The sequence below is a fragment of the Pyrgilauda ruficollis genome, unplaced genomic scaffold (assembly GCF_017590135.1).
Source record: "Pyrgilauda ruficollis isolate IOZ18807 unplaced genomic scaffold, ASM1759013v1 scaffold220, whole genome shotgun sequence".
Lineage (NCBI taxonomy): Eukaryota > Metazoa > Chordata > Aves > Passeriformes > Passeridae > Pyrgilauda > Pyrgilauda ruficollis.
This window is the reverse complement of record NW_024521429.1, coordinates 117,020-132,068: the sequence shown is the minus strand read 5'-3', so window position 1 is coordinate 132,068 and position 15,049 is coordinate 117,020. Positions and strand designations below refer to the sequence as shown.

General features: G+C 44.4%; 1 protein-coding gene across 1 annotated transcript in view; it reads left to right on the top strand.

The window, feature by feature from the left end:
- The window catches only part of LOC121354179 (phospholipid-transporting ATPase ID-like), a 71,135-nt gene that overhangs the window by 13,329 nt on the left and 42,757 nt on the right, over positions 1-15,049 (top strand). Inside the window, exon 3 of the mRNA XM_041468601.1 lies at positions 6,233-6,291. Coding sequence (XP_041324535.1) covers positions 6,233-6,291 — 59 coding nt within the window. The remainder of the gene's footprint in view (positions 1-6,232; positions 6,292-15,049) is intronic.

Here is a 15,049-nt window from a genome sequence, read left to right as displayed (position 1 = left end):
GACCTCTTACAGCCTGTTGCAGTAGAGACCTGAATTACAATCCCAGTAGGGTCAGTTCTCTTGGAACCAGAACAATCTGTTACAGCTTTCACAAGTCGATAATAACTTTGCTAAGAACCACTCTATAAGGGAAGCCGAGGAGATGAGTCCAGCTCCTGGATGCCATTCTTTGTAGCTGGTCCAGGGCAGAGTTTTTGCTCTTGAGGTCACTTGTTTAAAGGGTGGAGGAGAGATTATTATTTTTACAGAGTTTATTCTGTCTCTGTTCTGTTGTCAGGGTTAGTTACGCAGGCACTCCCCTAATTGGGCTGTGTTCATTTCGTGCATGAAGTATCAGTGCCTAGTTTGTAGAGGACTTGGCAAAACCAGACAGACCTTAAACTCCCATTTCTTGGAGCCACAAGACCCATTATCTACAAAACTTTTCCAATACCCTGTTGAAAGCACTTCTCTTGGCATATGCTCCTTAGCATAAACCAGAAACAAATTTCCAGGCTGTCTGACCAGATCTTGAATCTAACCTTTTGCAGGACTTTTCCATGCAGCAGTCCTAAAGTAAGAAGGCTGGTGGGCTGGCCAGTTACATTTATAGCTGATTTTTTTGGCATGGGTTTAATTTTATTAAATACAGATGTTATTCTGAGGTTTAGCTTCTAAAACTATCTGCCTGAGAAAACAGGCACTTTCCCAGTGACTTGGTCTCAGTGGTTAGACCAAGAACTGGGCACTAAGCCATATTTATGTACGCCGAGTTTCCACTGATGAATAATTTAAAATAGTTTTCAGTGGCAGTGAAATGATAACTTGGAGCATAAATACCATTCCTTCTTTCCAGTGAATGCAATTTGCAGAAGCAGAACATTTGATTTACTTACAGATGTATTAAAAAGTTTCAAGAAATGAAAAACTTCTCATCTGATATCCATACAGCTTTGCCCTCCCTTCTTCGTCATTGCTTTCGGAATCAACAGGGCATGATAAGACACGCATGCTTGGATCTACAGCCAAAAAACCCTGAGTTATGGTTTCCAGGCAAAGCTGGTGTAATGCTTGACTTTTCTTAATTTTTTGTTTATTGTGATCATCCAGGAGAATTCATTTCTGTCCAGACTGTTCCAGAAACAAATGAGAGTCATGTGGTCTGCAGTGGTTGAGAACTGCTGGATTAGGAGGCACAGCAGAAGGACCTCACCGTCCTCAGTTGGTAAAAGCCACTGAGGCAGTGTTGCCCTGTGCATGTGGTCAGAGTGGTTCTCCTTTGGTGTAGCCAGAGGACAAGAAGTTCTCATTGCTGATGCTGTTGGATGAGGCTCCCTGTGAAATTTATTGTGTTTTTTCTTGATTTAGCCAAAGATATTGGCTGTTACCCAGCAGGAAAAATTAAATTCTCGCCACTAGGAATTAGCCTCACATTTTGGCCTTTAGGGACACTGCCTCTGAGAGAGATGGATGGCTATGGCAGGCAAAGACTCCATTCAGTTTTGAACCAGGTTCACAGTTACCTGGGGCCTTAAGAAAGGGTTATCACAGAAAACCTGCCCTTAGGTGCCTTATGGGAGTGCAGTGCCTGGATTCTCATTGCTGTTCTGTTTCATGTCCCACTGTCTCACGTTTCTGTGCCATCCCAGAGCCGTTTGCTGCCATTAATGTTTCTGACATAAAAGCCACTTGGAGAGTGCATCTCTCACTGTTCTGAGAGGCTTCTGTTCCCCACTGGGGCACATACACGTGTCAGCTTTTTTCTAAGTGCATTTGAGACTCTTGAGTTCAAATCCATGTGTCAAGTGCCTCTTCCCTGGCTGCAAAGACCCTGCCGGCAACCTGAGAAAGGGGATGGCTTCTTGCTCCCTCAGTGTGCCCTGGGAAGAGAAAAGGAGCTCAGGGCGTGTTCAGCTATTGCCTGGAGCACTTGGATATCCGCTTCTGCATACAGAACAGAAAGCCACTAAGGACTTCAGATGCTGTCGGGTGACACCGAGGCTCTCCAAAGCTTTGTCATCTATTCCTATTTACATTAACACCATTTATCTTTTCTGTGGCACTTCTTCTAGGGCTAGGCTTGGAGCTCCTGAGGAGGGGATAAGGGTAGCACTTACTCTATGGCAGGAAACAGGCAAATGTTGGGAAGTTCTGTTTTTCACAAATAGCTTTATCTTTCATCGGATTTAAGAATACCAGTTGTTCTCAGGAAAATTCCTGAAGGAACACACAACACAATAATTGAAGCCCAGCAAGTCTGAACCTCTTGAGCTCTGCTTCTGTTTTCCTCTGGGACACCAGATAAGTGACTCTGATCTCTTGGTACATTGTTCTCCCCATTGTGAAGATAAGAAAAATTTGTCTGAGGAAAGCAGTGAAGGATTAAGCACTTTGAGGGTATTGAATGAAGCCACTGTGGTTGATCTGAATCATCCATTTGGGGCAGAAGGCAGCTGATTCCAAAATGACTGATACTGTTAGATGTGCCTGAAGAAGGAGAAAGGCCCATTTGCCTGCTAACATAGCTTTACACTAGTAATTAGAGGACTTGATGAAATAGCCTACAGACAGAGACCAAAAAAATGGTGATCTGAAAAAGGACATAAAAATTAGGGATGCTGTGTATTTACAGGGTCATTTAAGGAAAAGGAGGAAAGCTAGCACTTCAATGCATTGAAGAGCTTAGACACTTGCTAATGCAAGAGTGAGCAAACAGGAAGAACTAGCTATCTTAACACATAATTTAATAGGTGTAATAGACGCGTGCTGTGATAACTCATGAGGCTGGAATATTAATAGAAAAGAATAGAAATAGAAATAGAAATAGAAATAGAAATAGAAATAGAAATAGAAATAGAAATAGAAAACTAACTCTGTATGGTTAACAGAAGTTTTCCTTCTTTGACTACATGGTCTGAAATGCAGCTTGAAGAAAGAGATGAACAAATTGCAGAACTCTTAGTAATGCTACTAGGTAATGAACACGAGCATAGCAAACCAAGAAGGGTAGCCTTTCATGAAAAAAGAAAAAAAAAAAAAAAGAAAAAAATTACAGTTTTCTGAGAGGAAGGATATGGTGGTAAATGAAGAATTCCATCTATGCACAGGAAGAGCTGGAGAGAAGTGTAGAGGAACACGACCTACTCAGCTGGCACAGAGTTTTGGTGCAGAGGTGGGTAACTTTTTGGAGAGGAGAGGAGGATGTTTCAGAAGTGATTCCCTCCAAAAGGAAGGGAATGGGAGGAGCTGGCTGGTTCTCTGAAAGCTGGAGGGAGTGTAAACAGGAATAGTTATGAAATGATGTGATGATACTTAGGAAAAAGTGACAGCATCAAATTGTTTAACATTGACTTCAAGAAGGAAACCTTCAATAAATATGAAGAACTAATAGCTGAGACCTCATGGGAACGAACCCTAGGGTGGGGGGAGAATTAGACAGAACTGTCGTTTCCTTAAATAATTGATATTAAGGGCACATTTATTATTAATTGATATTAAGGGCACATTTATTATTAATTGATATTAAGGCCACATGTATAAGTTATCACCTTTCAGAGAATGGCTCAGAAGGATGAGTGAAATGGTGAAATCAGAAGCTCTCCATTTGCTTCGGACAAAGGAAGGATGCCTCTAGAAGGTGCAAAACAGTTTGTTTTATCCAGCACAAACAGTGTGGCAAAGGCTCAAAGTGAGAAAAGGCTCTCAAGGATATAAAGGGCAATAAAAGTTGTTCTGTAAGAGCTGGGGTCTCTGGGGAGGCTCAGTGGAAAAAGCCTAGAAAAGAAAGCTAAGAAATCAGAGGGATTTTGTTGTGGTGTGTTTGTTGGGTTTTTTGGGTTTTTTGTTTTTCTTTTTTTCCCTCTAGATATCTAACATAATACTTGCCAAAAGCAGAAGAGAAAGGGATAGGTTTTGGGCTGGAATAGAGAGAGAATGGGTTGACTGAGTAAGGTAAAGCATGCCCTGGAGCAGTTTTGCCTTTGAGAGTCTGGCTCACAGGCAGGCAGAGTTCAGAAGACTGAAAAGAGAGCAAGCACAGGGAAAAGAGAAAAGCTGGGCAATTATAGATGTATTGGCTTCACTTGAGTAAAGGTTAAAACAATACAGCAAACCACTTCAAAGTAACTAGGAGTGTGTGTGTGGGGAAGAGATGATTAACAGTCAGCAGTCCTGAAAAACTGCATCAAACCAAAATTAATTCTGTTTTAGTGGTAGCTGGAGGGCTATTGAAAAAGCCTCAGATAGCTGCCATGTATCTTGACTGTCACTTGTGGCATTTTTACAAGTAAACTGGAGATACATGCTTGAGATAAAATCACAAAACAGTGATTTTACAGTGAATGCCAGATTTTTCAGAAAAAAAAGAAGACATTAACAATAGATATTGATGACTGATAAGGAAACTTGAAAGATTCATCAGGGGTATATCCCATCCTCAGTCTGGTATTCAATATTTACTTCTACATCTTGGCTGACAGAATAAAGAACACACTTAGTACATCTGTGAATGGCACCATGCTGGCAAGAGCTACAAGCACATTGAAAGATAGGATTGGAATTCACTAGTTGGAGAAATAGTCTGAAAGAATTTGGATGCAGTTCAGCAAGGACAAATGAAAGATTTGCATTGCCTGATGAGGCATCCGGCTCTGCCAGAAAGGATCTGCCAAAGTGGATCATATTCTGGGAAGCCATCCTCTCTGTGCTGGTGGTGTATAAGGATGTTACTTTAAATTACTCCTGGGTGAGTTCTTATGCATGATGTGCACTGTCTGCAAGGAAAGTTATGTTCCTTGTGCCCTGGTCAGCTTTGGTAAGGCCCCAGCTGCAAACCATGGCCCACTTTGGGCATCCATCCAGAATGGGCTGAACTGGCTGGGAAGCCCACTTGGAGAGCACCAAGGGTGATGCTCCTTCTGATGGATTAATGCGTAAGAAGTGACTGGAGAAACGGGAGCTGCTTACCCTTGGGAAGGCTAGTGTAAGGCATAACAGCCTATGTAGTGAACTTGGAATCACAGAATCATAGAATCCCTGCATGGAACAGCCCACAAAACCACACCTCGTGCCTGAGAACACAGTCCAATGCTTCTTCAAGCTCTGTCAGGCTTCCTGCTGTGACCACTTCCCTGGGGAGCTGTTGCAGTGCCCAGCCACCCTCTAGATGAAGAACCTTATCCTGATATCCAACCTAAACTTCCCCTGACACAGCTTCAGGCCATTCCCTCTGGTCCTGTCACTGGGCACCCAGAGGGAAGATCAGTGCCTGCCCCTCCTCTTCCCCTCCTGAGGAAGTTGTGGACAGCGATGGGGTCTCCCCTCAGTCTCCAGGCTGGACAGTCAAAGTGACCTCAGGTGTTCCTCATATGACTCCCCCTCAAGTCCCTTCACCATCCACATGACCCTCCTTTGGTCTCTTTCTAATAGTTTTTTTCCCTTTTGTACACTATGATGCCTAAAACTGCACACAGGACTCAAGGTGAGGCTGCACCAGTGCAGAGCAGAGTGGGACAATCCCCTCCCTCAACTCTCTGTACTCTGCATCTTCAGCAAGCAGCACAAGGAACTTAGGGGAAGCAGAAGACCACTTTTGACCCTCCCGGAAAAAGACAAAAACCTCTTGAAATTGAAGTAACTAGTTTTATGTTAGATAATGCAGGGAAAAAACTGCCCTAGGGGAAGGAGACTTCAATCCTGGAATAGGCGATGTTGCTGGAGCTTTCTATGTCATTTTTGGGGAAGAGAGGCAAGACCCTGCTTTGAGGTAAAGGACAAATTTGTTGACCTTTTGATATCCTTCCAGAAGTGTTTCATTTCATGACAGCTGTGGGGATGGTGTCCCATCAGTGGTGATGCTCAGAAATGCACCTGTACTGGAAGAAGGGCACCAGCTGTAGGCTGATGGCAAAAGATCCAGAGATTTCAGGGGGAGAGAAGGAGCAGGGCAGGAAGAGTGAGCACCACTAGTTAAGTAAGAACTCCTACCCAGAGAGTGAACAGCCTGACCAGGCACTGTCATTGCAGCAAGTGGTGGGTGGAGGAGATGTTGTTCTGTGGTGTTAAAGAGTGCCATGGTCCAGTCCACAGTGCAGCTCCATCAGTGTCACCAGCCACCCCAGGTCCCTGACATGGGACTCTGATTCACTGTCACTCCCTTCTAGCAGCTCTGCTTGCACTTTCTGATGCTCCATTCACATCTGTATTGACTCTGCTTACCCTCAAGCATTATTGATGTGTTTCCTTTTCTTTGCAGAGGAAGAGAGACAACTTCAAGCAAACAACCGGGATTTTAATCTGCAGTTTGAATATGCTGTAAGTAACCAGTGTCTGTTGTTTCATGCAGATGTAGTCACAGATGTAGCTGCATCTGTTTCATGTCTCAAGTGTTGTTTCAAAGGGGTGAACAGAACTGCATGCCAGCTATGGCTCTGCAAACCAGGCAAACATAAGCCAGATGAACCATCAGAGGTGGATTGCTGCTAAGTCAGCCTGAAAAACGGGCAGTTGAAGGAGATTAAGTTCTGGAAAAGCATGATACAGTGACTTTGCACACTTACAGAGAATTATTTGTGAGTCAAAGCGTTTGCAGGATCAGGCTCCAAGGCCTTTCAATAACGGAACCTGGGGGGAGTTTTCTGTGGAATTTTGTCTCCATTTAAAGTAAAACATGAAAGGAAATGTGTCAGTTCCTCAGCTTTTGCAGTGAAATCATCTCTGCCAGGAAGGTTTTGAATCTGGCCCTTGTGGCTTTCTGCCAGCTTTTCTGCCAGATTCCTAACAGCCTACTTAGGTTCACTTTGTGCCATGAAATCTGTGATTCCAAAGTGCACCTGACACAGGCTGGCTGTGTCCCAGGGCTGCCAGGCTAATTTGCCAGGGAGCCCCTTGGGTGACTTCATTTCCAAAGCTTGTGGGCCATTTTCTGATGCTGTGTGCAGAGGAGGGCTAGCTCAGCCTCTAGATCTGTCCTGCCTGCAGGGGCATCCCCTCTGTGAGGCTGCCCTGAAGCTGCATTCTTTTAAAGTGTTTGCAGCTGCCAATTAATACCGAAGTGAATTTTGTGAATTTTTGTCCTTTGAATATCTGAATTCCAGTGGTGAAATTAATCATTCAGTTACTCGGGAGCTCTTTGAATCATGTTTTAGTTTAGGAACATCACAAGTATTTTTTTGGCAAGAGCTGAAAAAACGAAGCATTTTAGAACACTAATTTCTTGTGATGGGGACAGTATGACTTGCCAGCAGGTTTGACTGATGGCAACACAGTGGTAGTGGTTTTCAGTGGTTGCTTTTGAGCCACGAACATGGGTTAGAGAGTCCCAGGGTCCAGAGCTGCTGCATGTGTCCTGAGTATTAAATGCATGGCAGTTAGTATATGGGAAGTACTATGCAGCATGAATGTCTTATCAAGACTGGTGATTTGAGACTGGGGAAGTGAACTTGATTTGCACACAACCTGTCAGTAGCATGCTGCGATGCTTATTGCCACTGCTTAAGGTTTTGTCATCTTCCACTGAATGGTTGCAATGTGCAGTAGTGGGACAAGAAAGTAGGAGGGAGATGGGCAGTTATGTCAGGGTAGAGGGAACAAGCAGCTCTTCTGGCTCCGTGCCTAATTCTGTGAAAAGCCGTTCAGAAAACTGACTTTGCATGACAGTGCTTCTCAGCTGATTGCTGATTGTACCCAAGGATTTGCAAATAGCCACAATTAAGTAGACAACTTTGAGAACACTTCAGAATTTCGGTAAGCCTGTGATTAGGTGATAAAGTGCATCCAAAAAGCCAGCTCAGTATAATGTGTTAAAACTTGGCAGTGAGTTTTGGTAATCATGCCCCTCATTTTAGTCAGTTATGGCTCATGATTTCTGGAGTCCTGTGTAAACTGAGATTTAGGAAATCCAGGAAACTGCCCACAAAGAGGCAAGCCTTGAAGTGGCAAGTGGATGGTAAGGTACTAACAGACTTTAGGTGGTGGTGCAAGTACTGCCCAAACGGTACAGGGCTGCACATCATGTCCTGGGCTGCTTATTTCCAACAAGTCCTCGCAAAAGTTCAGTTTATTAACTCCACATTACTATGGTGTATGAAAAGAACTAAACTTGCTCATAACTTACATCACATCCCATGCTGTAGATTGCTGCTGAATGTGGAAATGACAAAAAGGGAGATAGTCTCCTGGCATCCTCCCCTAACAAATCTACAGTGCTCCTGAAAGTTAGCTCTTCGAGGCAAGTGTTACATTGGGGTACCTTCCTCAAATTCAGATTTGTCTCATCATGGTGGGGTTGCTCTGCTAAGCACTAGGATGTGGTTCAGGGTGAAAGGACTACTAAGATCCAAAGGAAACCCACCAATATAACAAAGCTTTAAAACTATTTTAGACAGTGAAAGTCACAGGACTGCGTTTCAGGTTTCTTGGTAACTTAAGGCCACATTAGCCATAAAACCTATAGAACAGGTTCTTGCAACAAAGCTAGGTGAGGCGGTAAATGTTTCTTCAGGGTGAGGCAGTTGCTGAGAAAGGCCAATAAGGAAAAAGAAAGGGAAATGCAAGTCTAGATGTTGTGTATTGACATACTGCTGCGGCCAGGCTTTCTGTCCCACCTGCTGTGAAGATTTGAGCCTTTCACTAAACGGGCAGTTTCTATTATGTAGGCATAGATCAAAGGTACAGAGGTGTTTTGTCCTTCTTTATCACAGCAAGAGCAGAGAGGTGGGAGAGTACAACCAGAGGTGGGTGTGTTGTCCCTGAATATCCCTATTCGTGGTGGGACTTGAATATCCCTATTCGTGGTGGGACTTTGTCCCTTGCCGGTGCAAAGTCTCCGAGATATCTGTGAAGGGAGAAGAGACGAACTGATAAAGACTTGACAAACTCTATTGTGTGTGGAGTCTGACATCAGCTCTGGCAGCTGCTGAAAGGTGGCCTTCCTGATATGAAGCAAGACTCCCGAATGGCTCAAACCAGCTTTGCAGGAACCTGATACTGCAACGTGGAAAGCCATGTCTGCCACTGCATGCAAGGGCATGTCCACCTCCATCACTCTACAACTTGCAGGAGACTTCAGAGGGCAAATTCCCTCCCCGAGCTGTCAGAAAATACAGGAGATGCTAAACTGCACTGTGTCCCTGCCTGCCACACTTCTCCAGCCATGAGGCCTCAGTAGTTGATCAGAAGGCTTAGAAAAATTAAACAAACTTTAAAACAAAGTGCTGTGCAGTTAACTGGAAGGGCTGAGTATGAAGGTATGAACACTACCCACCAGCTCACAAAATTAGTTAGGAATGACTCAGAAACCAAGTGTGAATGAGTGGCATGAAAAGGCACTTAGAGCAACACATAAAAGGGCTCAATATAGGTCAGTAAAAATGAAAAGTCAAGCCCTAATCCTGTGTTTATTCACAATGTAGACAGAAAGATCCTTCCTGAATTCAGAAAGAGGTTTGTTCTGTGTAAAGACTGAAATAAAGTGGAAAGCAGAGTGGCAGATATGGTATAGCAAGATTTAAGTACTTTAATCAACTTAATCTGTCTGCACTCACCCCAACACAGCTACAGAGGGGACAGCCTCTGTGTGTCCACCATGATGGGCTCTCCATCAATACTCTTGAGAGTAAAATTTCTTCTGAAGACTTTTAATGTTGATCTGATCCTAGTTACTTTTTTAATTCTTTGCTTTCACATTGGAATTTAGCACAGCTGCACTGGGACGTCATGGAGGGCTGCAAAAACAACTTTGAAATTGGCTTTCAGACAATAGGAAAGGAAATGCAGGGCCTGTGAGTCAATGACAAATTTCATCTTGATCAGGACCCAGGGTCAAGCCAGCATTCTTTCATCAGGACCAGCAGCAAGGGGGCTGCTTGGACTCGGGTCACCTGATGAAAGCTCTACTGAAATAGGAGGGATGTATATAACTTCCTATAGGCAATACACATTGCCTGGGCTGGATCAGCAGCTGGGTTCTTATCTGTTTGAAATTTAATTGGAGAGCAGGGAGCTCTGGTAGTGGCTCAGACTCTGCTCCACCTCCTCTGCTTGCATGCTTTGATCTCAGAAGGCTGCCTGGTGGGTGATCCTCCAGGATCTTATCAGCATGGTCAGGGTTGTAGCACCAGCTGCTCTCTCTTCCCGTCTCAACCTGCAAATGTTTCCCAGTGTCCCTCACACTCAAGGCAGAAGGGAGTGTGGTCTGATGAAGTGAAAAGTGGTCTCAGTAGTCCCTGGAGGAATAGCTACATCAGCAACCTGCGCTGCTCTTTAGTAAGGTGTAAGTTGGGTCCATCTAAACAGCACTTGAGGCACTGTCAGGGAGCAGCCAGAGCAGGGCTGTACTTCGAGAGGGGGCAGGCTGGAAGTGGAGGTCATCCCAGCTCAGGCAGGACTCTCACTGACCAGGGTGCAGCCCTGCAGCATCTGGATGTCAGGCACAGGGCAGGATGCTGGTGATGGGGTCCATCCTGACCATTGCAGACAAAGTGAGGTGATGAACCAGGTCCAGGGCCCTCCTAGTGAGCCCAGACAGAAGTGGTGAGAGACCGGGCTGAAGACAAACCAGAGGTCCAAGGTCCATCAAGGAAGTAGAACTGGATAGATATATCTGGGAAACTAGGACAGATGACAGTCTGGAGATGGGAACTTCTACAGCATAGCTCAGGTGAGGATACAAGGCTTCTGGCTGAGCTTAAGTGAACTCCTGAGCTCTGGACAGGGGTTGGAGACAGTTGCTCTGGAGACAGGTGGCTGGAAACACCAGGTGAGGTCAAGATCCACAAGGCATCTCAGACCCCTGAGAAGCACATAAAGATTGAGCTGTGCCAGATGTGGTCTTCAGTGAAGTCCATAGACTCCTTTGGATCAAGTCTTCCACTCTTCATCAGATTAAGTCTTATGGAGAGAATACAGCTATTACACTGGTTGGGAGTCTTGTTGTGTGAAAGCATGATGAAAACAAAACAGTGGCTTTGCACCACTCAGCAGTGGTCTGCCCTCCCCTTCTTTACTCCTTCCTAACAGGCAGCAGCTTCAGGTACTGAGCCGAGCCAGAGGAGAGCACAGTGTTGTTGAAGGGGATGCCTAAGAGACAAGACCTTTAGGTATTGTGCTTGGCTTGTCTGTGAGCAATGGCATGAGGTTCCCAAGCCATGCCAACCCTGTGCACCGCCATGACAAGGACACTCACCACACTGATGATTAACTGCTCAGTAATGGGGTGACACCAGACTGAAGGAACAACTTAGGAAAACACAAGCAGTCATCACACTTTCCTACAGAATTTCATGGCATACCCAACAGGTGATGAGATCCTGGAACTCACTTCATTAATGCTGTCAAGAGAGGGTCAAGGGGTTACATATGCAAGACATTCCTGTCCTTTTTCTGTTTAAAGAAAAGAAAAATTGTCGGGAAAAAAAAAAGAAAAGGGAAGAAAAGAGAACTGTGCTTTGGAAATTGGAATTTTTGTCTCTAGTGTTTGGCCGATCTGTTACTCCTGGGAGTTTGCTTTTTTACAGAGACTTTTACAGGGACCAGATTAATACCACACGTCCTTTTGGCCTTTATCAGTCTTCTGTTGAGCTGGGGCTGTTGCTTACCATCAGGAATAAGTCAGTGAACTTGGGAGTCTTAAAACTGATCTGGTCTGACTGTTCCATGCTCCCTGTGAAACAAAGACTTGGTGGCACCATATGTGCTGTTACATGAGTTTATTAAAAATTTTCATGAGCACATTCACAGCCCTGTGGTCACATTTTTGCTTATGGCTTCTGTGTTCTTTCCAATGGCACTGCAGTTAAACAGAGTGCCATGGAATTGCCCTTCTGCTACCTCCTTGGTGAGGCTTTACCAAAACACCTGGGAAAGATATTTCTGCTGCTCAGCTGTTCCATTGGTCTGTGCTACACAAGTACCAAGGGAATTGCCAAGTTTTGTGGCATAACACCTCCCTGTGGGGTCAGCAAAATCTTGCTAAAATTTAGTTGGGGCTAGGTTGTCCAGTTGCTGGGAACTATTATGTCACTGAGCCAGGGGTATAAATTCAGAGGGTCAATACCTTGCCATACACTTTGGCCCCTGTAATCTAGCCAGAAAAGCATCAGTGTCTCTTATTTCCAGTGACTTTTATGGCAAGGAGATGATTTGTTTGCTCAGCGATCTAAGGTAGGAGCCATCTGCTGAGTTTTGCTTGCTGTTGGACGTCACAGGCGGGCTTCTGAAAACACCCCCAAAGTAACAGCTCATCCGCCAGATCTGGACTTGTGTAACTGTGGAGAGATGAGCGCTATTCTTAGGGACAGCATTTTGGTGGAGTCACACCTCCAGGAGGTGTGAATCTATCCCCTGAAAAGAGCAGATGAGAATAATCCCTCACCCACAGACAACATTGCTCTGGTGTCAAGCTTTGCATCTGGAGAGCTCCAGGCTGACTGAGGGTAACCACGCTCAGACCTGCTCATTTAGGACACAGGTGCGTGCAGGGACTGCCCTCGCACAACCAGAAGTCCAGGGCAGATCAGGGCAGATCAGGGCTCCTCATCCCCATTTTTGTGCTTAGCCCATAGAACTGCTCTTCTCAGCTGTTGATTTTCGTGAATCTATAGGAAAACCAGAAGTTTCAGTAAGACGTCTCAATACCTAATTGCTGTTACAAAGATTATTCTTCTCCATTACTTTTTCTCTATGGGAGCCTCCCCCACTGAAGGCAGAGTGTGGGGACGGTGAGGCAGATGATGTGTTAGAGGCATTGCTTGTGAAATGATGGCTGCATGTGGACTATTTAATGCACTGCAGTGATGCAGGCCCCCGTAGCACCCCTCCCACCCCAGAGTCAGGCTCTGGTCCAGCTCTAAAGAGTGACAGGGTTTGATGATGTTAAGCGTCACAGAAGATCAAGAGCAGAGGCCAACTGAGATTTCCCTGTAGCTGGCCAAGAGCCTGAGCTGTCAAAGCATGCAGCCCTGCAGTATTTCCTGAAAACATAATCAATACCTGAGAGAATTGGGTTTGCTCAGCCTGGAGAAGAGAAGGCTTCAGGGTGACTTCGCTGTGGCCTTCCAGTAGCTGAAGGGAGCCCATAAGAATGATGGAGAGGGACTTTTTACAAGAGCATGTAGCAGACAGGGCAAAGGAATGGGTGGGTGGGTTTAGATTAGATACTGGGAAGAAGTTACTTACTGTAAGGGTGCTGAGGCACTGGCACAAGTTGCCTGGAGAAGCTGTGGGCACCCCATCCCTGGAAGTGTTCAAAGCCAGGCTGGTGCAACCTGGTCTGGTGGGAGGTGTCCCTGCCCATGGCAGGGATGGTGGGAATGAGATGATCTTTAAGATCCCTACCAATCCAAACCATTCTGTATTTCTAGCATTATATGATACTTTGCATAGTGTTTCAGCTGTATCTGTGATGTGGAAATGCAGAGTTTTGATTTGGAAAGGCTAAAGTGTTCTCTAGTTTGTCATTATATTTTGCTATTGATATACCTTTAGCCCCTGAGGTCCATGAATAAGTTATGTGTTGAATTAGAAATATTTATAGTAATTACAAATTCTTTTTTTCCTGGTGATTAATTTTAATGATAGATTCTAGAATAATGAGAAGATCCATGATAATACTCCCCGTCCTTATTTTCAGGTCTAAAGTACCCTAGTGTCCCAAAAGACAGTATATGCCCAACAATGTAGTGATCCTGAACAGCTATGGAGAAAACACTGGTTATCCAGATTCCTGCAGTTAAGCATGTGGAAGCTGTTATGTCTGGGGTTTTTACCATGCCTAATGGCAATAGGAAATAAAATGAATGGCTGTGGTTCATTCAATGATTTTCCTGACGTAATTAATGGACAGAAATAGAAGTCAGGAATTGAAATAAACCACTCCCATTCTTTTCTTATTCCCTTCTGAGATTTTTGCAGGCAAAGATCTATAAACTTTATCTGAGTGTTTACTGAGTAGTTTTTCCCATGTTATATGTAACCCTCTGAAATCTGTTGACGCACAAAGGTCAAGTCCCCTGCATTTACTTTTTCCTGTAACAATAATCTTGTGGTTTTCTTTAAGTAATTGGTCATAATACTTGTCCTCAGAATAGTGGGCAGATTTCTTTATTTAGATCCAGCTTTTATGCAAAAATCTGCTAGACTATGTGCCTGACGGACACAGTCAGGCACATAGTCTAGCAATTGTCAAGCAATTCAGTTCCTAGTATGCTGGGTTTGCAGAGGATGCTGTTTTTCCATTGCTTCTGTTTCAGCAGTGTCCATGGAGCCTGTCTGCGACACGTACCCTACGGTTAAGGATTTTGAAATAAACCAAATTTAACTACATGTCATGGCATAGACAGAGTTAACCACACTTGCAGGTAGCAGCATGATACCAGGAAACAGGCAATATTGTATATATGCTGATCACTGATAAATATCTTTTCTTGCTGGAGTGCAATCAAGAGGAGGATTTGGCTAGCTCTTCTACGAAGGCTGTTTTAATTTCTGAGATTTACTCATTTGGCTTGTCCAAGGGATAAAACATGATTTCAATGCTGAAGAACATACTCTGTACTGTGTGTCTGAAGGTAGAGAAATCCAGTAACTGCCTAAAATGGAATAGCTTCCCCCACACATACCTTTCAGTGGTAACCTGAAATAATTAGTTTAGTGCTGGAAACATGCTGATGCATGTCAGTATAGATGCTGAGATCCTGGATTAATGCATGTATAAGAAGAGGGCTGTGATTCATACTTAGTAGCTTCTGTCCTCCCACCAGCTTAGCAATATCTAAAGGCTATTACAAATATTGCAATCACTATTTTCTCTGCAGTTGAACCAGCATATTTATTATGGAATTCAGGTGTGCTTCATATCTGCCTCCTTGTGCTGTCACACCTTAGGTTCCCTGCAAGGGGGTTAATGGGCATTGTCTGGAGAGCTTCTAGAGGGAAAAACTTAAGATGTTGTGACAAGAGGGGGATTTATCCTTTTAGAACTAAACCTGGACCAGGGCCTGTTAAACATCATATGAAAAGATGGTCTAGCACACCTGAAAACTAAAGGGACAGCAGCAGCTGGTGGGTCAGTAGA